This window comes from Opisthorchis viverrini (genome assembly GCF_000715545.1).
Source record: "Opisthorchis viverrini unplaced genomic scaffold opera_v5_127, whole genome shotgun sequence".
Classification (NCBI taxonomy): Eukaryota; Metazoa; Platyhelminthes; class Trematoda; order Opisthorchiida; family Opisthorchiidae; genus Opisthorchis; species Opisthorchis viverrini.
Genome location: NW_008751785.1, coordinates 15,359 through 40,293, shown reverse-complemented (window position 1 = coordinate 40,293; position 24,935 = coordinate 15,359). Strand labels below are relative to the sequence as shown.

At 44.8% G+C, this 24,935-nt stretch overlaps 2 protein-coding genes across 2 annotated transcripts in view; one reads left to right on the top strand and one right to left on the bottom strand.

The window, feature by feature from the left end:
* T265_06294 (hypothetical protein) overlaps positions 1-8,240 on the top strand; it is a gene marked incomplete at both ends in the record, with an annotated part of 56,869 nt that extends 48,629 nt beyond the window's left edge. Inside the window, one exon of the mRNA XM_009171521.1 lies at positions 7,071-8,240. Within this exon, the coding sequence (XP_009169785.1) occupies positions 7,071-7,538 (468 nt within the window). The remainder of the gene's footprint in view (positions 1-7,070) is intronic.
* An 8,631-nt stretch (positions 8,241-16,871) lies between these two features.
* Positions 16,872-24,143, bottom strand: T265_06293 (hypothetical protein; the record flags this gene model as incomplete). Its single annotated transcript, XM_009171520.1, has 2 exons — positions 16,872-17,445; positions 23,907-24,143. One exon carries the CDS (start codon positions 17,428-17,430, stop codon positions 17,305-17,307), a length of 126 nt encoding a protein of 41 aa, XP_009169784.1.
* Positions 24,144-24,935: the final 792 nt, after the last annotated feature.

The window sequence follows — 24,935 nt, the reverse complement described above, 5'->3', positions numbered from 1 at the left end:
GTACTGAGTCGCGTCAATCAGGCTGACAATATTAATTGTTCTGCTTTATCTGTCGCAGGAAAACACCACTGAAGTGTATATAGTCAATCTCTTTTATACTGTATCCCTTCATTATGACCGCGTTCGGTTGGTTTTAGCGAATTTTTGTTACTTTTGTGTAATTAGTTCTGATAAATCGGTGTCTAAACTGCAAACTTACTGACACAAAGGTCCGTGGTTCTAGCCCAACCTCTACATTTCGACTGCTTCTGTCTAAGCTTGGCTAACGTGACAGTATCTCAGCCCTCGTGCTTCCTTCGAGTTGCATGTCAGCTGGTCACCGAGAGAGACGTTTATTCTTTATTTTATTTCCTTCGAGCATTCCGTTATTTCTTTCTGAACTAGTGTCCCGCATAGCGCGTGCGTCGGCTGATACTGGTTGTCCGGAAGGTGTGTAAGTCCATGCTCATAACATCCCACACACTTCGAGTGACGTATTCCTAATTTTAGGTGACACTGGCACCCATTTCAGTGATTCCGAATCAAAGATATGGAATTTTAGCCATTTTCAAACGACCAGACACACCTCAGAAATTATCTGTAAATTGACACGAAACGGGTTTGTTGTCGAATGAACCTGCCACATAGGACTTTATTAGAGTGTCTGTTTGCAAAAGGATGGCATGCAGTCAAGTGGGGGCTTGAGTACAATTCACAATCCATTGCGCTAATACAATAAATAGCCTGTGAGCGTCATCCGCTATCTGACATGGTGGGTAATACGTTATAAGCGCGCCACGAATTGGGTGTACTAATTTTAACTGGTTTCAACGATTCAGAAGCAATATGGAGTCTTAAGGATCTTATCAAAGCCTATTATGGGCAAATGTCAGTCTCCCTACGAAGATCATTCAATGTCCTAGAGGCGCAAAAAAGGCCGGGGCGCGAAATCGTTTTTGGTTGATCTTTTCCAAATTCCTCGAATGTATAGTTCTCTCCTACAATGAAGTGAGTATCAAAAGAAATCATCTTTACTGCGTTCCTTTAAGGTTTGAACGGCTTTGCTGCTCTTTCTTATTCTAGAAACGGACCCATCGCAAAGATTATTATATCTTTTGACTTTCTGTAGCGATAAAAGGACGCATGTGTACACTCCCGCTCCAAAAGATCGCCCGAAAACAGTCGTTTACGCTAGCTGTTCTCTTCTTGGACGGAATCTACTACTGTAACATGCTTCATAAGTCAAAGAACGTTATCGTTTTAACTGTTATTCTCTCTCTGAAATTTTACAACCACAACTTGAGCTGCTGGATACCGCTATACAACAGAACCTTGAACTAGATTATCCCGTACGACGCGCATCCCTGTTGTCACCTGTCAAACATCTGTTGTGATGGTGTACAGTTAACGCAGCTTTAGACTAACTTAACAGCCTTACTAGGGCTGTCTCTTACCAGAGAAGCCGCCCATAGCGGAATGGGTTTGTACAGTGCAGAGGCTTAATGCCACTGTGCTTAACATTTCTAAGGCGCTGGCTTCTTGACGAAGTCCTACCACCACATGGAGGTTCGTGTCAGATTGTTGGTTTTATACAAGTGGGTCGTTGGGTTACAACGAAAATTTGGTGTAGGTTATTACTCTGTCGTATGGTCGATAGAGAGTGTTTCACTCCAAAATAGGCTACCTTCACACCGTTCTCCGTGAGTGATATTTTTTCAGGGAGACCACTGTGTGTGCTTATTCTCTGCCACTCGAAGCCTTTCGCTTGGGCTGAGCCTTTTCACCAACATGGAGTGTTTTTCACAGTGTGTATGACGTTTATTCCAAGCCACCCCTGTTGCGTCGTCATCTCTTTGCTTCCTATATCTCGTTTGCAATATTTCATCTCTGATGCGGTACATTCTATATGTTGAACTGATTGCTCTTAGCACAAATCACTTAAACTAAATATCAGCTTCCTATCTTGGAGACTTCTGTTCATCTAGTTAGAAGCTTCATCTTATCAAAAACACCGTATCAAAAAGTGCACAAAACACCTCCCGTTTGAATATTTTTATTTTCACTTGGTCGTCATCCTGCTGACGGTTTCAGACCGTATACGAGCATTGGGTTTGCCGTTAGAGGACGCGTTTCCTAAAACACTGTCTAAACACTACATTTAGTGAGTTTTTTCAATTGCTGCCCTCGTTGCGTTTTTTTTCAACCAATAATCAACCCAACTGAGTATCACAAACCGTACAAGGTATTCGATTCCATTTCTACTAAGTACGGTGCGCATGTACTAGGTCTTCACATGTTCACTCAAAACTGTATTTAAGCCCGGTGGTTGGTTTGCACTAGCCAGTCACCTTTTTAAAAATCCTGATTAAGTGGTTCACATACTACCAATATCCTACTGCAATGCTACATGACTGTTGGATGTACAGCTGTACCTGCATGTGCCTTATTTCACGATGCTGTCAGCTTAACTCCTGCGGATTCCTTTAATATGAGGGTGCAGTTCGTCCACTTTCAGAACCCAGTTTCTTACAAGTTTCTTCTTTATTTGTGCTCCAAATATGATTAGGAATATACCGTACATCTTATTGGGAAACGACACGGTCCTCGCAAATTCGTGCGGATTATACAAGCCACGTTTTCAGACTTGTGACGCGCCTACGGTCGCACGGCTGCCATCCGTTTGCACATCGCACACTTTTGTTTACCCAAAGCGTCTTGGGATGCCAGGCTGATTCATTGTCCATTCATCTGCCTTCGACCGTTCGGCTGTGGCAACTCCGACAGTGACATCGGATTGTTCATTGCCTCTCGACCACCCTAGAGATGTAGCATGATATGGCTCATCATGTTCACCTGTCCTAAAGGAATAGACCGACTTATCTGTTAGCCTGCTGTTTTACGGGGAGCGTGCGCACCTTGTTGTGGCACACAAGTGTGTCTCTAAATCAGTACATCCAGTGTCCTTGCATGTGTGTCTCTGTAAATGCGTGACTTGCGTGCGGCAGGTGACCTACACTTCGTCACTTTGTTTTCGGCAGATTTTGCGCATCTACGATTCGCTGACCATCTTCAGTGCAAACTGAGCGTCAGGTAGTGTTATTACTCGTCCCGTTCTTGTCTATCCACGGCGTAACTCCCTTCCATGTGTTTACCGGATGCGCACAAAATATTTTTTTTGCGCACAAAAATTTTTTTTAGAAACGAACCGATGACGAGGCTTCATGTTGCACCGTTGAAGAACGTACTTGAGGTCTCGTAAACGAATTGGCCATAGCGAATTTTTGCCTGTTTCATCCTAAGTAAGAACGCACCGATTTTTCTTAACTGAGATATCGGTCGATTTTCTCAGCCGACCAAATATGAGATTATATTTTCGACAATTTATTACGTACGAGATGAAGTGAACGCCATTGTTTGGAAACCAGTGAATTTATGGGTACCCTCTCAGCTAGCGTTTTTTAACGTCACCATGAGGTGTTTGAGTGATCCGGAGTGCTGCTTCTTTCCAAACCTAGGAAACGAATACACAAGAACGACGGTCCTTTCATGGGCGAAATTTGTCACCTGTAAACAGTTCGGACCCTAACCAGTATGCACTCTGCTGCAGCCCTGCAAAGTTTACCGATTATGTGCATAAGTCTGTTTCTGTGAATTCGTGAACCAACCTAGCCTCACCACATCATCGTTAATATACAATTTGGATTATGAGTTCGTTGTTTGGTCATTATTAAGACAGTTGTAGGTGGCTGCTGGATTTGTAGAGTTCACTTTGACGTCACCCTCATTTGGACACTCCTCTTCCTGCCGGATGCTGTTATTCTGGCGAGTCCATACCAAAGCGGAGAAGCAGTGGACTTGAGTTTCACCCATTATCAGTGCATTTCTTGGCTCTGCCGGGGTTTGAACTCCGGAATGTGACGCGACAGTGAAATCAGACCGTCTCTTGACCACCCAGAAGTGTAGCATGACGTGGCTTACCTTGTTCACCTGTCCTAAAGGAATAGACCGGCTTATCTGTTAGCCTGATATTTTACCAGGAGCGTGCGCACCCTGTTGTGGCATACAAGTGTGTCTCTAAATCAGTGTATCCTGCATGCGTGTCTCTGTAGGTGTGTGGATTGCGTGCGGCAGGTGAGATGGGGAGAGATGGCTTAGTGGTTGACGCTCGAATTCGCTGACCGGAAGGTCCGTGGTTCGAACCCGACCTCTGCATCTCGACTTCTCTTGTCTAGGTTTGGGCAACCTGGCAGTATCTCAGACCTCGTGCTTCCTTCTGGTGGAATGGCAGTTTGTCACCGGAAGGGTAATACAGCTGAACAATTTTCTAATTTTATTTACATCCGAAACGCGAGGCTGTCATGTTATCACAACTCCACCAGCACACGCTGGACACACCTGAGTTAGCACGTCTGAATGGGCGAACGTATTCACGCTTGAATGTTACGGTTAGTTTGCTCGACAACGCAGTAACTGTCCTGGTTGTGTCAATCAGTTGAGCCAGTCATGTAGCACTACGGACGCTCAAAACCTGCTGAATAACTCTTAATTAGTTGTAGGTGCTTGCGGGATTTGTAGAATTCACGTTCATCACTCTTTTTTTGAACAATCACACCGCTCAAGTGTGAACACGTTGGTCCGTTCAGACGTGACAATTGATGTGCATCCAGTGCGCACGCGTGGAATAGTTGCAATAAGCTCGCCTCGCATTGCAAATGTCCGCCTACACTCCGGCACGGCCAAGGGTACATACTGCTAATGAGCTCTGAGAAAAGCGAGAACTCGAGTCCAATGCTTCTCCCCTTTGATGTGGACTCACCAGAATAACTGGATCAGTACAAGAGAAGGACTATTCAAGTGAGAGTGATTTGATCGTTAATTATTAGGTCCTCCCCGAAGGTCGGTGGCTATTCTGACTTCACGTCTAGTCGATTGATTGTCCGGATAAACCTAATTTTACATCCAAGTGGAATTCACTTGGCGGATGAAAATCCTCAGGCGGCTCACCAACTTTTTCTCCTTTCTAGGGGCTCATTAGTTAGGCGTAGCCCTCGAGTTTCCATCCATGTTCTGCTTGAGCACCAAATTGTACGTTTATTTGCGAAGTAAATTGCTGCTAAGGGGAAGCTCAACCGAAATCCTCGTTTATTGGTGTTCAAGTAGAAAGAAAATTGATGGCGTTCCAGTAGAACATAATGTTAATAGAAACTCGGGGACTGCACCTACCTGATGAACCTCGAGAAGGGCAACCGGTGTCAGGGGAATTTCCGTCACTCTCTTGGATATCTTACCAATTTAAATATAAGACGTCCTTTTTGGAGCGCTCAGTTGAAAAATATCATAAACATATGATTCAGGTTGGGTTAAGTTGAGTCCCCTGTTAATACCAAATTAGTGTGCGAATGAGTGTATTTCGCCAAATCACTTTACTGGCGACATTTTTTCTGGCAGACATTGAAAGCGCTTTGAATCCCCAGCTACTGTATAGAAAGGGGTCCACAGTTATCAACAAGTGCTCTCATTTACAGATCAACTTGGTTTTCACGGGAGACTCAACTGAATCTGTCGTTTATGATATTCTTCAACTGAATGTGCTGCACTCAGACCGCCTCATGTTTCAGTTGGTACGATATTCGAGATATCGAAATCCAATTTGGGTTCAAGTAGAAAATAAATTTGACAGAAACTCGAGGACTATCTGATGAGCCCTAAGAAAGGAGAAACTGGTCGTGGGCTGTCGAATAGTTTTCAGCAACCTTGTGTGGGTTTCACACTTACTTATGTTCTTTTCGAAGACATTGGAGAAGGGTTGTAAGACCCTTGCAGACAAGGAAGGGTATTTCGACCATAAGAATACCTCCACTGGGCTATGGTCTAGTTTTGGGGTGCTGTTTGCGAGCATCATTATGCTGGGGAATAATGGGGTTTTTCTGATATGAAGAGAGTTGAACAGTTTAGTTCAGCGAAGTTCTCTGGGCTGTTATCGTACTTGGTTTTAGGTTGTTCGTTGTAGTTTAGACAAGTAGTTCATTCCACAGTCCGTACCAGTCCGATCGGTGTGCCGCGCGATTTTGTATTCAACAGCAGTTCGTATGATAGCACTTTGAATGAGTAAATGGGTAAATGAGTGAGCCCACTAAAAGTTTTTTGCCCAGCGTCAACTTTTGACTACGCTATTTAAACACAGCTTTTGCGAAATCTGCCTTGGAGAATATTCTGAATTAAAACAGTAATGTAAGGGGTGTCTCACATCGCTTTCCCAATTCAAATTTTATAAGTACCACGGAACCGGTGTAGATCTGTAGTACCTACTGTTCTTTCAAGTCGGAGGAGTGTTGCTTCGAAATATCCGTTTTCCGCGTTATCCTTTTTACCATATGATAAGGTAATGCTAACGATGCATAACGCACTTCATAGTTTGACAACAGTTCCCAGTTCCTTAATTAGCTGGAACCACACCGTACAGTTTATCCGCTGGCCTGAGTTTTAGTGTGAAAATTTGAACACATCACTCGTCCCCGGGTTCGCCAGTTGGCTTGTAGCTCTCTTCTTCGCCTGAATACTTCCAGTGGATAAATACTAACAACATTTTCGGCGTCTCGTAACAAGGTGTACTTCCCCCTCCACCTACGTGGTGCAGCCAGTCTTCACTGACATGATACGTGCCACGATCCTCTAGCCCGTTAACCTCAATTACTCTCCCTCATTTGAAGTCACCAGACACATGTAACACATACCCAACCATCACAAGCCTTCCATTGACTCGTTCGTCCAACAGCCATCGTGATCTTGCACGTTTCGTTTAAAGTAAGCAGTTCTGCTACATTCTTTGTTTCGTCTTGTTCATATTCACTTATCCTGTCATTTTAGCAAGTTCATTATCATTACTGATTGTGTTACTCGGCGGTGGCACATAGTAGAATTTCGTGGACTGCTTCATAGTACTTTGTCATTACTGCATGACCCAGGCGAGTTATTGCTTCGTATATTCGCTGTTGTGCTTCTTGATTTTACGGGAACAGAAACAGTTCGACTCCATGTTTCTTTAACTTTTTCCTTTTCGACGTATTATATTATCAGTCTCTCCGTTTCAGAACCGTGAGTATGTCGCTCACGCTGGAGCACGGTTCCCCATCAAATGGACTGCTCCAGAGGCTGCCAACTATTCCCGGTTCACCAGTAAATCGGATGTTTGGTCTTTTGGTATCCTGTTAACCGAGATGGTCACCTATGGGCGATCTCCCTATCCTGGGATGCACAATGCCGAGGTACTACGCCAAGTCGAAGCTGGATACCGCATGTCGAAGCCTGTCGGTTGTCCCTCTGAGCTGTATGACCTCATGTTAGACTGCTGGGCTGCAGATGAGAACAAACGTCCTTCGTTTGAAAAGATTCAAAGGCGACTCGAGGAGTATTGTGAGGCAGAAAAACCATCTTATCGCGGTACGGTCGGACAACCACATCCGCTGCCGTTTGGCTCGCAGCCTGCTTCGGTACAAAATAGACGACCCTCCTCTCCTAAAGGCTTCCAGAATGGCATCCAAATTTCTGTTTCCCCCTAGTTGTATATCTGTACACACCCCATCAGTGCTCATACCTCTCGCCTATTTCTTTACGCATTTTGGTCTTGATCCAGCGGTTCTTTCATACCGATTGTATTTCACATACCGCACTCTTTCTGACAGTGGCTAAAAGTTTAGTTGTGACCGTTGCCCCTGTCACTCAACCCTTTCCTTTTTCGTCCATATTGTTTGACCACAGCCATTACTATCACACAATCTGCCTTTCGGCGATCGCAGTTTCCTCTGATACCCCTCGAACCTTTCAGTACGATGATTAGCCAGTCCTGATTCAGATCCCTTTGTATGCTTCCTCCGATGGGCATTCCATCGTACATATACCGAGTGTGCTGTTTTTTTACTATGCAACCTCCAAGCGTAATATGATTCAGCAAAATCCGTATCCAATGTACCGGTTTTTTCGACAATGAACTTTTCTAGACCTGTTCACGGACATCACTGCTTGATGGAGCGTTATCTCGTTATCTCCTGTGACTAATTTCCCCTGGTTTTTCTGGTTTGTGTTAAGAATACTTGAAAAAATTTCATGCCCAGTTAGTTAGCCCCTACTGGGCTCAAACTCCAAAAAAGTTACATGCCTGACTGAACGCGGCGCCGATTTCTTGTCGCACTCAAATAGTACCATCCAACAATTAGGAACGGTGGTAGGTTGGTACGCGATCAAGGATAACCGAGTAAAACTGCCAGTCAGCTGCAGATCAACTGTTTTGTTATATCTTGTAGCAAAGCTAATACAAGGACAGAAATACACTGCGAATGGGATAGCAAAAGTGACTGGGACGCTGAAGTGAGTGATGCGGGAAGTTTACTTCTCTGGACTATCAGATGGCCATATTTGGAAGTAGATTCATGTATGTGGACAATCTCATGTTTCTGCAGATAAACACTCACCCGCGAATTGGGATGGAGAGCAAACCTACCTAGTGTGCCTTCAAAAGGGCAAGACTGGAAGTGGGCTGTCAAGGAGTTTTCATGGACCTTCTAACGAGTCCTATCGGCAGGAACTCCGTTCTCTACTACGTTTGACCGGGAATAAGTAGACAACAGAGTTTTGTTCCCAGAATCGACCTTTCTTTACGGTTGCGGTTTTCGGTACGGTCGTAGAGTAGACTATCAGCTGCATCTATGCAAGTCGTCCAGATAATCTGACCATCCAACAGCACGTTATGTGGCTCATGGGCCATTTTCAAGGTTTTTCGGTGCCTAGTTCGGCTGGATGTGAAATGTAATCGCTTAACTCCATTGGACTGAATCCTGAGTTGCTTTACGAAGTTCTGTCAACAAAATCGCATTCTAAGTAAACAAGTAGTATGCCCAGCATCCATCCGCCATGGTGAAACTAAGTCGTGTAAACTCAGATGACTCCCATCCAGGATTCATACATGGAACTCTGAACGAAATTTCTCCAATATTGTATATTATATATATATATATTCACTCCGTTATTTTTGACGACAGATTTCTCTGTGTTTCTAAGTGAGCCGGTGTTAGCTATATCTTGTCGTATATACTTTACTGTGTTTAGCGTGCGGAAATGTAACTCACTACCCAACTTTTTATCGGTTTACATGGTCACTTTGACCACGAAATATATCAGCAAATTCGCGAAGACGCTTAGATCCATAATTTTTGATGTCGGAATTATCCAGTCGTGCAAATGGCAACTGATTGATTCGCATTCAAAAACTTTTCATGATATTCCAGTTGTCGGGAAAATGTACTTGCCAATCCGTATCGACTTTTCAACATGAGAGTGAACTGGAGTCTCTCTCCTGTCGTCTGAAACTAGGAATTCGGTTCAGTAATCTGTGCACACCTTTATCAGGCTACAGCGAAAGGAAATTGTGAACAGTCAAGTGGACTCTGAATGGCATTGGCTTCTGAATTTGTTAAAACGAGTAATAATAATCATACCTCCTATGGAGCTTCGTGCAACCCCACTATCTGTCGAATAATCCGATATTTGCATTTCCCGCTGACTTTGTCCAAAAACGTTCAACTTAGTCACAAAACGTCGCACTAGTTGTTTAACTTCGCTCCTTGATGTTGAACGGCTCCGCACTGTCGTGTGAACCCTTTCTGATTCCGTGACCAGTTAAAGGAGAGCATACGGTTCGAGCCAGTTTTCGGCCATGTTTCGTTTGCAATGTGCGGATCCACTAGCTAATTATGGTAGGTATCACTCTGGTCTAACTTCGGGTGTTTAACAGAATTAGGAATTTCCACTCGTAAGTGTCGGCCGCCCTCTAACACACCCTGCGTTGGTATATTGTGTGTTCGCTCGGCATCATCAAACGTGAAAGACTGTAGTACCGAATTTGTGGACAATCGCATCAACTATTTAAACAGTGCCAGTTCCCAGCTCTTTGTGGAAACAAACTCCATCAACCACTAAAGAGGACAAGTTTTGCCGCAGTCTACTGAGTGAATTGTTCGCCTGGGACAGTTGCTGTACGGTGTTCAACCGAGGAACATTTTCTATTTTGTGCTGTCAGAGGTTTTTCGTTCGACACATACATAGAAAACATACAGACTGGCGATCATTACATCATCAGTTCAAATACACTACTTTCTTTGTTGTTTGCAGACGCTACACTTTGACCGGACGCCGATAAGTCGCATGCCCTTGTCATTGAGAAGCGATCTTAAAGGATGTTGTAGGCAGCTTGTTATGCTGATTTTTATGCTTGCTTCCTCTAGGTTTACCGGCCAAATATCTCATGATAGTTGCGCTACTTGGATATTTTCGGTTTACTACTCCAGTGATTTGTCCGGAAAAGCTGTTACCGTTCTTTTATTCATTGACGATATGATGGGTACAATGAGCAACCGTCGTGTGGGCCACTGTGGCTTGGAGCAGTTCATTGTAGACATTTGAAGCATGTTTGTAGCGCGCCGACCCAAACTCCAGGTGAATTGTTGATAGTTCTAGGTGTGTACGCGTTAAATGTGATGGGCTCGTCATTTTCCTCAGAGTTTCTACTCAGCTATGTGACGCGTTCCGATGAAACGGTATCTGTCAACTAGAATGAGTTTGCTCTTCACGTCTTCACACTGCGGTGCTACTGAAATAAGACTGGGGAATCGGTGCACATTACTAGAGATGTAGATTACAGGAAGGCCATCCAGTTAACTTCGAATGGGATTTCGCTTTTCGCAGCGTTTATTGCAGAATAAGGACGCCTGTCCCATAGCCGTCTTTCCTGGTCGATTACTCCCTTATTCGGTAACATAACTATGGGTACCTACCAGCCCGGTGGCAAAATACCCGTCTCTTTCGCAACTGAAGTTTAACCGAAAATGGAAGGAAGAAACAACCCAATTTGGATATGGCGGATCAACTTCTCTGTTGACCTTTGGATTCTGGAGATTTCGGTTGATTTTTGCCGCACACATTGTGCTCCAGGAAAACCGTTCATAAAACCTAAAATAATATTTTGACCACTGAGCCAGCAGTTATCTTGATTGGAGATACAAATCGCAGTCATGTATACCCATTTCAGCACCACTTCAACATCCTGAGGCAAACCAGCATTGCAGCTTATAGCCTGATGTGTGGATTCTGTGTTCTGGTTGGAGCGTGGTCAAAGCCTTTCCCTAGCTTCTCAGTGATGGCTGTGGAGGCCGTATTTCCTCATCCTCGACAGCCTTATTTTGGTTATAGTGACAGAATTTCCCCAACCTACCAAACTGCCGCTGAAATGTTTTCTGACCGATATAGAACGAGCGGACTGCATAAATCCCCCAGGGTGAAATTCCTCTGAACTTCTGGCTGTTGCGAAATTATTCCGGATGGAATGTGATTCGGACCTGCAAAGTATTACTATGAGACCAGATGCGATCATACTTGAAAGTCGAAAAAATGGCATAGTAGGCGAGCTTCATTTTGTTCCACCACTATCCCGATAGAGTGATCGAATGAACTTGCTCACTATTGAAGAACTCTTATATACGCCCAGAAAAAGATGGTAAATCATGAAGGAAAGACGCTCAAACTTGGACGAGCTAGCTAAAGCCAGCGGCTTAAATTAATAGCTCCCCCCTAAGCAGCTAACCATTCCGGTTCAAATATAGAGAATATTCTAAGCCTGGAAGTATACTATCACCACAGTCACATTAGAAATGAGTAGCAATAGGTACACAAGAACATCCTGAAATTTTATTATTCTTATGAGTGGTATTTTGTTTTAATGCGTGCATCATTCAGTTGCTGTGATACCCCTCTTCAAGATGCACCTGGTAAAAAGTTGAGCAAATGTTTTCAACACCAGCCATTTGCTCTATGGACTACAACTTAACACGCTGGCGGCCAATGTCACCGTTTGTTATGGATCAGTGTCGAAGCTCAGCTGCAAAATTCGATTTTCCGAGTAACTGCTCACGCTTATCAGAAGGATTTGACTCGAATAAGTCTTCAATCCACCTTGCATTCTCTGGTACCAATACAATCCACATGTGCATCCATAATACACGATTGGGGTGCATTAGTCCCAGTGGAGATCTAAAGGATGTCAGCTAAATTTTGTTAGTTTTTGCAGCGATGCGAAGTGATCATTAAATTTGATGCGTTATGGAGATCCATGATGCGAAAGATTCACAGGTTTGCCACACAAACGTCCTGAGTCCCCTAAAAACTAGATACCATCATGGTTGGTTGTCTGAGCTATTTACGACGGAACAACATAAAGAAAAAAGTGCGGCTGGCGTAATTATTGAACACCCTTTTGCAGCAAACCGAATTTCGCTCGTCTGTTTTATCTCAGACCATTCTCATCAGTATTAACCTAGACATTTGTCTAGGTCGCCCAATGACAGAAGCCGGTGAAGTCAAAACAAAAGTAACCGAGTTTCGTAATCTTACAGACTATCTGTAAGAAGTCGGCGTCTCAAAACAACAACAAGTTCTGTATTATCAGCAGACCTGGCTTTATATCAAAGTAAATCTTCCTGGCGACCAGCACCTTTCATTGATACTGATATGTGATAAGGATTCCCAGCAAAACTGAAGCTGCTGCATATGGCTTGTGATAGCTTTACCGGTGAAGCTGTGGGACATGAAGTCGTGTTATTTCTATTAGACCACCGGATGGCTGATTCGATTACTTTTGGCTAACATGTTGTTAAACAAGTGCGTTGAACGGAGGATTCAGTAATCGCGATTTTCCATTCTGCTCATTAATTGCGAACTGCACTTGATTCAAGACGTCTGGTCATGAACATATCCCATTTAATGGCTGGTTTTAAAAGTGAATGCTTGGATAAATAACTACTCAAACGCAGTATGAAATCGAAATTCACCCCTTCCCTGTATCAGTTCAGAACTTGCTGGCCTTTCGGGGTAAATGATTGTCTTAAGCATATGTTACTTATATAGTCCAAGTAGTGCGTTTTAAGCAAAAGTGATCGGGTTTACTTGTCATAGTACGACAGAGTGCAACAATTCCAGAGCATCCTTTGGGTCAACTTGCTATCCGACATGATTTAACTGTCAGTCAGACGTGACATCATGCTCAGCAGTAGCCCGTGCGCATGCTGCACCAGTTTTGGAAGTTTAGTGGGTTTCAACAGCTATGGACGTATGTAGGCGGCTCGAGTCGCCGCAGCTTATGGTAGTGGATACTGTAGGTTGGAAAGTGTACAGAAAAACAGATAAAAAACGAAAGGATATCGGGCTAGTGACTATGAAATCTAAATCGATATTCAAACGATGCTTGTGCAATGCACACGATCAGCCTTCATTCATCTACGGTGAACAGTGAATAGAGTCCACAACCGTAAACCAAGAGAGGCGTTGTAGACCCAGCATCATACTGATCACAGTGATACCCCATTTGAAGGATAGCGGGGTTAAAAATACATCGCGAGCGTTCTTTCTACGGTTAATTCGGCTACGAATTTGAGAGGAAAAGTGATAAAGGTCAGTCGTGGTGATGAACCTAGTAGGATGCCCTCCAGAGATACGCCGATGAATGTGGGTGAATGTATTGGAGAAGTGAGGTGAGGATTTTCGACACATCTTCGAAGCAGCGAAATCGTCAGAAAGCGGCGCGATCGACTGGGTTGAGTGCCACTTTTCGACATGAGAAGGAAATAGTTGTTGGCCTCCTATATGTGTGATGTTCAAAAATTTGTCGTGGGACAGAGGTGTGGTCAATGAATACACAAACCAAACGGAGCCCTGCTTGGTCTTCACGACCCCACCTCTCACCAATAATGGTAAGTTTGCGTTGGGTGATACTAGCGACAAACGTAGAACATAATGAGTAAACGGATATCTCGACGATTCTCATTGTTGTGTCACGGCACATCCCTTGCCCTCCGCCAGCCCTGAACTAATTGTTAGACCATGAACGAGTCCCTTTCCTCCATTCTTAAAAAAGGCAGGGAAAAACGGTCAGGGCTGAGTGGCTTTCTCTTCTCAGAAGGTCGACTTTTAAACGCACAGTGAGGTTGTTGGTTCGTTGACCGTTATGCTAAGCAACCTGAACCAAACAAATTGCTCTTCGGGATGTTTAGACTACCAAAGCCGGCGGTCAGACTTCGAACAAACTTCTGGGCGCCATTTTATGTAATGACTCCACTGATTTAGGTTTTCTCGACCTGATGTTACGAATAGGTTGGAAAAGAGCTTGGCTATTTCCAGTAGCGCCTGCCTTCTCCATTTCTTTGGCTCTTCTTATCTACCGCCTCTGTTGGTCAGTCTTGAGAGTGCAGGTCAGCCTTCGTTTCGGAGATCTCACTGAATCTTACTGCCGATCAGAAACACGGATCACTATAAGATCCACTTCGAATCAAGCCGTCACCTGATTTTGGGAGGCGACGAAACACTAAACTCATCCGGCACCGACAAATTTATTTGGCGTTATTATGCTCTCTTGGCAGTTCTTCTCGTATAATTCTTTGATGACCGAATCTTTCAAGCAGTAAATATCGTAACGGTGCACACCCTTTTGCTTGAGCTGCAACTTGGGAAACAACTAGGGCATGTTATGACTCCACATACGTATTCCGAAAAGAGCGATAGTCTTGCACAACAACCACTTGCTACGTGGCCAGTCTGAACCATCGATTGGTTACGCTTGGGCTAGGGTCAAGTAACACGTGACTGTCTCAAGCACATTAGTTTTTCGATAAGAAATGGTGTTAGTGAGAGAAGTCTACGGTGCTACAAAAATCCATACTGGTATGGATTGGAGCTGATGAACCGAATGGACTGCACTGAATGATAGCCGGTGAACATGACGAGCAAGATGACCATGTGGTTTTTAAGACCGACCTTTTCTAACCCGTCTTCCCTCAGAGGACGACAGCATCACCAATTCCTTAAACAAGAAAATGTTGGTCATGCTGAGGGAGAAATCTTACAGCCTTCATGCTTCTACCGCAGAAGCAGCACGATTTCAACCCCAGAACGTCCCGTCAATACGCCTACTTGTAATATAGGGACACGTTGTCCTTTGTTTGGCTGCTATACTTGGGGCCCCCTCACACAGTTGCAACTTGAGGAACGAATATCTTACCAGCTTCATCGACGAGATCATTACAATCATCAAAGCCGACCACAGTGGTAGCTATTGGTCAATATTTATAATAAACAGCGCAAAAGATTTGTTATGTTTGATTTACCATCACACTAAGTGAATCATGAATAGTCTAGGAAGGCGTGCTTAGCGTATTACTTACAGGTGTTCATGGCCAAACATAGGCCTGTTCCGCCTAACCAACAAGAAGCGACAGACGGATATTTCCGGTTTATCGTTGAGATGAGATAAATATCTCCATTGAGATAAAGCACAAGGTCCGGTTCCGAACGAACAATGTAAAAGTTTGTCAGCAGCACCTGAATTCGGCAAACTAAGTGCGTTGGATCGCTACGGATTGTACCGTTCTTAACGATATCAGCTCTGGTTAGTCCCGTGAAGCTTCTTAAAATGTTGAGCTCCTCTCAAAACCAAGGCATTTGGATACCCTCTGTCATTAATTGAACGTCATTAGAAGGGATACACTGTTTCCCATTAGAAGCGTATTCCTTTCAAGAGGGATTCACAAAGAGAAACTTAATATTTTACCGGCGGAGAGACGAAAGCATCTGTCTATCTTGCGGAGTTCAAGCCATGTTGCGAATGTCACCTCAAAGACCCTCCTCCAGATAACCAGTTCACAACCGTCCAATCCGGCAGTTCAACTCACCGAAACTGAAAGCCGCATACGAAAACCCGTCTTTCTTATAATCGCCTTTGTATACTGATAATCATTCACAACGCACAGCGCCACAGCTGAGCAGCCATAGACTAAGGAGTAGTTGTGGAACAATAGTCACGATTAAGTGCAATGTAGATCAGAACGTGCACTGCAGTTGTTCGGGAGCTAGAATGCTCTGTCTTCCGTTACAAAGATTTCTAAATATCGTTCAATCGCCACAGAAAACCCTGTGGCGCTTTTTACGACCAATTCGCGCTGCGACACCTGCCACAGTTGCCTACGATTTCATAAACGAGATCAGCTGGGTTTCAGGTGAGTCCCTAGTGAAAACCAAATTGGTATACAAATGGGTGTATTCGTCCAATTTCCTGCAATCTGGGTTCAAGTGGAACACAAGGCTGACAGAAAATCGGGAACTGCGCCCAACTGACGAGCCACAAGAAGAGTGGAACAAGTCATGAACTGTCGAAGAGTTTTCAGCAACCTTGTGAATAGTTTCCTTCATGAAAATCATATACATTTTCAATAATGTGAGATCCATCCATCTTTTGTCAGTAACTACGAACCGGAACTCAATTCTCTGTTAACTCAAACATACAATGAGGCGTACACCAAACCGATCAATAAACGCGTCTCCACAGCTCCGACTTATTTTAGGCCATGTGAAGCACAGTACGTTGCCGCTACAATCTAGCAGATGCATCTGTCCATATAATGCATAGTCTTCGTGGAAGGTTGATATCGAAAAGCCAAGTGAAACAAACTATTACTCAGTACCATCACTCAACAAAGGAATATATTTGGCTTTGAACGAAAATCAGAATCTCCCCCAAAAAGTTATGTGCCATATTTAACAGCATGAATAATAGGTGAGCACTTCGCCAAACGGCACAGTTGAACCGAGAATCGTAGACGCGTGTGAAAAGAGACAACCACTGAGTTCAACATACTATGTCGGATGCATGGCAATACACTTACAGTAGCTTGCCCATATTTCTGTTATGTGCAGTTGATATTGTTACAGCTCAGTAGTGTCCCGCTTCTCAAGTATTGAAAGAAGACTTAGACGTTTTGATGTCCTTGGCCAATAAAATGGATATTAGACAAATCTACGGTCAATGAAGGTCGACGAATGGACGAGGTAATCAGTTACTCAACAGGCGCTCCACGTTTTATGATCGTTGCACATTCACCATGTACAAGACGGGAGACTCAAATTTAATACGTATGAGTACATAAGGATGGGGCAGGTCGCATGGTAGCTACCAGATGTGTATGGAACGGAACACTTTAAAACAAAGGGAATATATTTTAAACGTTTCTTTCACAGTTCAAGCAACCCATCTCGAAATCACTCATTGACGAAGTTTCGTGCACAGGGAGGATTTACACAGCAAGGCACCGGAAGACATAATGGTTAAAACCGTTCATCAGGACAGTTCCCCAGTTCGAATTGACCTCAGTGTTCTGGGCAAAGCAAAATCGCACAGCTGTACATGATGAAGCAGAACGGGAAAAGACAGTGAAAGAGTAGAAAAGAAAACGACTAGCCCTTTTCGGTCTTCGGTCGACCGGATTTTGCAGGGGCAGCTTTGATTCGTTTATCTCGTTTCTTCAGTCCATCAATGCTGGCTTTCAGTAAGTTGGAGTACGCCTGATTGAAGCGGTTCATGTCTTTCTGATGAACCTAAAAACCAAAAGCCGAATCATATGAGTAGCTCACTTTCTAGATAAACGAAAAACAAAGACAAAAACATTCGCCAGAATGGCTACCTGGAGAAGTTAATCGATAAGAGGTTAGCATCTCATCCTATTAGAGGACAGGTAACCAGATTGTTAACAGATATAACTGGTCTGTATTCATTTTCTGCGGTTCCACACTGCACAGGACCCTCTCTCTCCTAACCACTGTTTCCACATTAACTCATCTAATGCTAGCACGCCGAATTTTTAACTTATATGGAATACAGTCTGGCAGAAGTTAACGAATATTGTTGATGGGCTTATTGGTCCCCCGATGATAACGTATCTCAACTTTGAATGGTAGCTTCAAAGTCTCTCTTCAGTCTGACTCCACCGCCAATCTGCGCATTGTCGGAAATGTAAACGCACACAAAACCGATTAGCTTGCCCAACCAAGCGGAAAGTGAGCGGGTTTTTTTCCGCAATCGCCAAACCCTACCCCAGGTCATCTTTATAACTCGAATTGCAAACCGTGACGAGAATTCACGTCAAACCCCGAACTGTTCCTAGTTAACCACTCTGATTCGCACTCTACCAGCTACTCCAACCCAAATAGTTCCTCCGATGACTGGCAATTATTGGCATCCATTTAATTTCATTATTCCGGTCACCCATCCGCCTCCGCATATACACTAACGTTACGCTTCTCGTTGAATGTGACGGTAGCCGTCAGTCTTTTTCTCCCTATACCTGGACAGCTTTCAGTGCAAATGATGCTCCAACCTTCGCCGACAGTACTAATGATGCTTTCCACGATAGCCTGCTCACTTTATTCCAGACTTCTTTAAACCCAACCAGAGTGGTTTTAGTGTAGTATGCATGAAAGATCGATCGTACAAACGCTCGCGAATACAGCCCTCTCCAGACACTTTCTCAGGAACAGGATGGTTCAGTTGTTGGAGAGCGAATTTACTAACTGGCAAGTCCGCGGTTCAAACCCAGCATCTGCATTTCAACTTCTGCCCAGGCTTGGGCAACCTGGCAGTATACAAGCCCTCGTGCTTCCTTCGGGTGGCATTACAGCTAGGCACCGAAATGATGTTAAAGCTGATCATTCGTAAATCCAACTTTGCCACCATCGACAAAACCAACAAACCAACCAGCCTATCTGGTGCCCCGCTGAGAGTCGATCCTCCAGGAGATTTGCAAGAGCCATCAGCCGTAGTTTTGTTCAGCTAACCTTCCCAGATTCCTGATCCTCGAGAAATTATTAAATCCTTGCCACAGGAAATAGCTGAAATTTTTGCCAGCATTTTGCCTCCACTTGAATCGTATCGCACACTGAAGCAAGCAAGTCAATAGGTGGCTCTCACTCGTACGCTGGGTTCCCTCGGCATTGACGTATGTTGTCTGTCAGAAACAAGGACGCAGGACGCAAGTGCTGTGATCGAACTGACTGCCCTCTCGCTATCTTCCAGATTCTTGCTGCAGAGGCCTCCGGTGATGCAGCAGGCTACAAGCTCAGATATCGTTGTGGTTGTTAATTATATGAACGCCCAGGTAGGTAGAATAAGCACTGCTGAGGCCCGACTGGGTGGTCGTCTTGGTTTGGACACGAGATGCACGGACAACGGAGACCGCTTACTTCAGATATGTGCCAATCACAGACTGTTCCTTTGCAGTACGAATTTCCGGAACAGCGGAAACCGCTTGACAACGTGGTGCCCACCAATAAACCATCGCCGAATCCAAATAGACATCGCTGTCAGTTATCGGTGGCGAGGGTCGATCACCGAATGCCGCTCCTTCTGGAACACCAGCGTGGACTCCCAGGTGATAACCGGTTATCACCCAAGAGCTGCATGCCTATTAGCACCATTAGTACACAGCGCAGGACGACTAAACACATTCTATAACAAACCACTCAAAATCACCACATTCGCAACAGCATGATATTCTCATCGCAAAAAGAATACCTTCTAAACCGTTCCAGTGTGAAGAATCTATTGGTATTCATGGCCAAAGTGAAAAAATCTGAATACGAAGGACTTATATCGAACGGTATCTCTTCCGGCTTTTCAGAAACATTCAATAAAGTTCCACACATTCTAAAGTTTCATAAAGTTGGGGACGACGAAATTCTAGTGGAAACACTACGCCGGGTAAAAGCTCTCCTTTCTAGTACAAAAATCAGAATAAAGGTCTCAACAGCTTACGCGCTCTCTAGTTGAAGATCTCCGAAGCACCGTCCAAGGACCTTTTTCTGGCACTGCGTCAAGCACATATCTGCTTCCTTCAGCTCGAGAAGCTTATCATTCTGTGCATCTGAACCATGCATCTATGCATTCTGAACCATAGCCAAAATCCTCTCCCGGCTGGATCATTTTATTTGCTGCATACAATAGGATGGGTAATCAAAAACATGCCAGTGCTGACGCCTATTCTCTTCCATTTTCTCGTAGTGTTCCCCTACTCACAACGCATTGCAAATATTCTGCAAATCTGCACTACAACCGAAAGCTTTGTTGGCTTTGAATCACACGGCGGCGACTGCTACGTGTCTGTCTTCTGTACCAACCCCAAACACCTCGGAATGAATTTCAAACCTCAAAAACCGGACGACGTAACCTCCCCAAATGCCTGCACTCTAAAACAAACAGGACAAGCTCACATGCTGGATTTCATTCGCATCGATGCACGTTGTCGTTTAGAAACAAATGCTGTAAGAAAACCTATGTTTACGCCGTTCTTATTCAGCTTATAGCTGTGCAAACCTCTTGACGCTGACGGCAGTTCAGCTGGACACACCGGAACGGCTATTGTGCTGGGCCATCCAGCCAAAGCGTCTCTACTTGACTGTATATCCACTGAAAGTCGCCTCGGCGAGGTTCGTTTGATAACGACCATGGAAGAACCTCGAAAGAGGTCTCTCGCTTTCTACTTGCTGTGACTGCCTACATTTTTTAACAGCGGCACTGAAACATGAACGCGAACGAGGCTCAACTGAGTGGTCACCTTGAATTACACAAGAAACTCACTCACAACGAAGAGTGCCTACGAGAGACATGTATTGACCACAATGTACGAATCTGCAAGGCTCGGGTAGCGTTTGCCAATTTCAGGCACCTACGGCGTCAAAATGGCCTATCCCTGAATCTCAAGGGACGTGTGTATCAAGCTACAGTGCAGGCTGTTTTCTTGTATGGCTATGAGACTTGGCCCGTTCGACCTGCGGAACTGAGACATCTTCTAGTGTTCGACAATCGTTGTCTCAGAACCATAGCTCGTGTGGGTTAATCTCGGCGTATCCGTAACCAGGCAATTAGGAAGCGACTTTTCGATTGTGCAACGGGTACGTCCATTGAAAAAATGCGTCCAGTGCCAGGAGCTGCATTGGTTTGAACATATGTATCCATTGAAAAAATGCGTCCAGCGCCAGGAGCTGCATTGGTTTGAACATATGTTGTGCATGCCTAACCATCGTTTGCCAAAGAGAGTGCTGTTTTGCATGCCCAACTCAGAGTGGAGGAAGCAGAGAGCTGACCAACCCTTGATATGGCAGAGGGGTATGAAGGAATTCACGAAACGTTTGGATACTGTCGGTGCTAGTCGCCTTCCAGGATGGGGACCGCGTGATCCTCACTGCTCCTGGTTGGAGACGCTGCAAGGTATGGCTACCAACCGATGGCGAGGTATGCCGGACAGCATCGTCACTCGTATGCTCCAACACCAGCGAGCACGTGAGTCTCTTGGGTTCATTATCAAAAGTGGTGTCCACCCTTTATCACCTGTCTTGTTCGACTTTGCATTCGAATTGGTTATCGCAGAAATGTTCGGTAAGGATTTTTTCCTGGGGAAGACCTTGAGGACGCTGAGTAGTTCGACAACATTGCATTTTTCGGTTCAGAGCGCGTCCAGATACGATATACACTAAGTAATCTAAGTAATGTTATTAGACACTTTGGTATGTTCACTACGCCTTTAAAGTGCAGTCCTACTACACGACTAGCTTGGCGGACTACCAAAGCTGGCCATGACATTTAAACCACTGAAGATAATGGAGAGGATTACCTAGCTCGGTAGTTGCAACATGATGGATGGCAGCGATGCCGACAAAGCGAATGCTAAACTCCGTGCTGTTTTCCTTCAACTTAGGCACCTCTGTCTGCCTGTCCGCGAAAGAGAGGACCTACGATACAACAGCGTGTCACCTGCTGCATAGCGGCTGTGAAGCCTGACCATTGTTTATGCAGATTGCTTCGTGAGGGAAATGCCGAAGTGCGACGAAGGGTTTTTCCAAAGGCCAACCGTCTGTCCCAGCGACCAGCTGATTCGGCTGCACATGGTCGGCTCGGCCATGTGCTCCGTAAGTTAGGTTATCTTGCCCCGCCGTGTCCTGCTTGCTGAGACAGATTTGAACTGGAACGTGGACAGCTCACGCCCGGCAGGAACACGGAAAACATAATGGACCCTGGATAACCTGATCCAATCGCCCGCCGGGTTGGGCTAGCATCGTCCCTTAGCATCAACGTTTGGATGAACTCAACGAAATGAAGATGTCGTGCAACCAGTAGCGGCGTTGTATTTAGTCTCTCTATCCTTATCATTAACCCGCTGTTTTTTTTAATGTTTTCCCAGTAAAATAAATAGAAGTTCAGCCGCGATGCCTTTTTGGTGCCTAGCTGCCATGGCACACGAGGGAAGTACAAGGGGTGAGATACTGCCAGGTTGCTCAAGCCTAGACAAAAGCAGTCGAGGTTCGAACCACGAACCCTCTAGTCAGAAACGTGGTGACTCTGGGACTCACATCTCAAAGGCGCTTGAGTGTATGCCTCTACTCAAGTGTCACTGTGGTCCCAGTCCCGATGGTCTTCTATCCGCTCATTACAAGACCAGCCGTTAAGTCACTAAACAGTGCCTAGCCGAACTATTTACGCCAACCTAAGAGGAACAGATAGTCTCAGACGACTTGAGTCAGTCGATAACGCGTCCTATCCTCAAAGAGAGTGCAGTGAATGTGGCACCCTTAGTTGGGTTCCTACTGTAACAAGCCCTCTGGTGTTATTGCTTGCTCATGGTCCTAAGGGGCCATGCGGAACCCTGGAGCGCCAGCATCAAACAAAAGTTCCAACAGATAATGGCGACTTATTCGTCCAGATACAGTACCCTTTCAGTGCCTAACTACCATGCCACCCGAAGGAAGCACGAGGGCTGGGATACTGCCAGGTACTGCCAGGATACTGCCAGGCAGAGGTTGAGTTCGAACAACGGACCTTCCGGTCAGTAAATCCGCGCTCTAACCACTGAGCCATCTCGCCCCAAAAAATGAGCCGTCTCACCCCTTCGCAATCCACCAGGTGTTGAAGCGACATTGAGTGAAGAAACAACTAATTAATTGGACATTCAATGAACTTGGTAGGGCATTTGATTTCATATCCTTCGCAATCCACTAGGTGTTGAAGCGGCATTGAGTGAAGAAACAACTAGCTAATTGGACATTCCATGAACTTGGTAGGGCATTTGATTTCATATTACCGGTGTTCCCAGCCACACTTGCTCAGTAGATGATGCAGCGAAAGTCCGTGAATATAGACCGAACCCCATATTCACATACATCTGAGTGTCTCAACTTATGAGGAATACTTAAAAAACGTCGCTACAAGAGATGCAAATTAAAGTCCCCTACTCTCCATTTTTGTTCAACTCCAAGATTGACAAGTGAACGCTAAAGGATCCCCAGAACCCGTGTTCAGAGACTGCGCAGACAGTATCAATCCGACATCTGAAGGTGAACATACAGCATAGGCGACGTTAGATAAACTAATTGCCAGCTTACTACTTTTCGGCATTTACAGAGTGTAAAGCCATGCTCTAGTGTGAATACCTTTTGCGATTCAAGGTGTAGATGATTTTACGTACCTCGAATGTTGTATCAATTTTCATAGAAGTGTGTCTGATGACGCCCGAACGAAGGATCGATTCACGTTTGCCAGATTGCGTCACTCGTGATGTCACGTGTACTGTACTATGGTACCCGCTATGTTGGTTGCTAGACAGTTCCTGTGGATATATGATCAAAGGCGTTTTCAGGCTGGTAGCAACCGATGTCTCAGAAAGGTAGCCATCATCGGATGGAGTTGATGAATTCGTAAACAGCATCGATGTCGAGTCTGTTGCTGCCTCTGATGATGACGGTGACTGAGCGACTGGACGAAAATAGCATCCAGAGCTCCTATTCTTGCTGGCACTAGCCCAAGTCACACATAAGCACGAGCTGAAAGTACAGTGGATTGACAGATCAATCCATGTCTATTAAAATTTGAGACGTATGGTGGGGGCTGAAAAAACCCCAAAGCAGGTAGTTCATGGTTGATGCTAGAAAGCTGCTACACCGAAGCGAAGCAAGTAAACTGATCACGGTGAGGAGACGAACACAGGAACTAGGAATTAAGGCCAAATGCTTACAACGGTCGATATCTTCCGATTTCCGAGAGTTACACGCAGCAAACAAGAGTTTTCCTGTGATGTGTGTGGTTCTGTTGCCTGTTTTTCTTTTCTTGGAATGGGTTTGGTACGACCATCATCTATTCAGAGAGAAATCGTCAATCACATACGAAGCTTTAGTTACAGCGTTTCATTGTGATAAACACAGAACCTCCATTCTTAGATTGTGTGAAGAATTTGTTGAGATTTGTCAAGAACTATAAAAGGAACGGTTGGATAATAGTAGGCGTACTGTGTCATTATCAAGGAGCATGGCGCACGTCAGAAACCAGGCAGAGATAGCCGACGCACACCCTAATCGCCAGCCACCGTGGCAAGTGTCCGCTGCGTTGTGATTGGCCATTAGTCGCCCCACTGTCATCCGTGGGGGGCTAGGTTGAGTAGCCATTTACCAACGCAAATTCAAAGCATTAATCTTCAGCTTATAACATTCGTTCTTATAATATCCTTAGAAATGATAAATTCGAAAGACGACCTTACCGAATTTTATGAGCTCCCGCGGTTTGGCGAGCGACGCTAGCACAATCGCGAAGACTTGAAAGAATAGTAAACTGGAAGGAAAAATGACTGCAACCAAGCACAAAATTAGACATCATAGAATGTAAAGCAAGGGACCGCATAGATGGCCCGACGGTCGAAGACGCAAAAGATATGAGCTAGACTTCAAAGAAATGCCGAGGTAGACGACGAGCGTCGTTCATTGTCGAATTTAGAATATGGTAAGAACAGATCAGGCGGGGAGAAAAAAGTGCAAAATTATCCATGGTCGTCCGGAAGAGTCTGTATCTTGACGGAACACTAGTAAACTTGTTGTTCAAGAGATTACCGAAAGGTGCTGCCAAGCATGTAGTGTCTGTAATCCGTTGTCACATTTACCATTCTTCCTGAACTTGAACCCCACTTAGTAACTGCCGTTCACATTGTATCATGACGTTTGTTTTAATGTTACGAATACACAATTTTCCGGCGCGACCTGCTGACTTCTTGCTG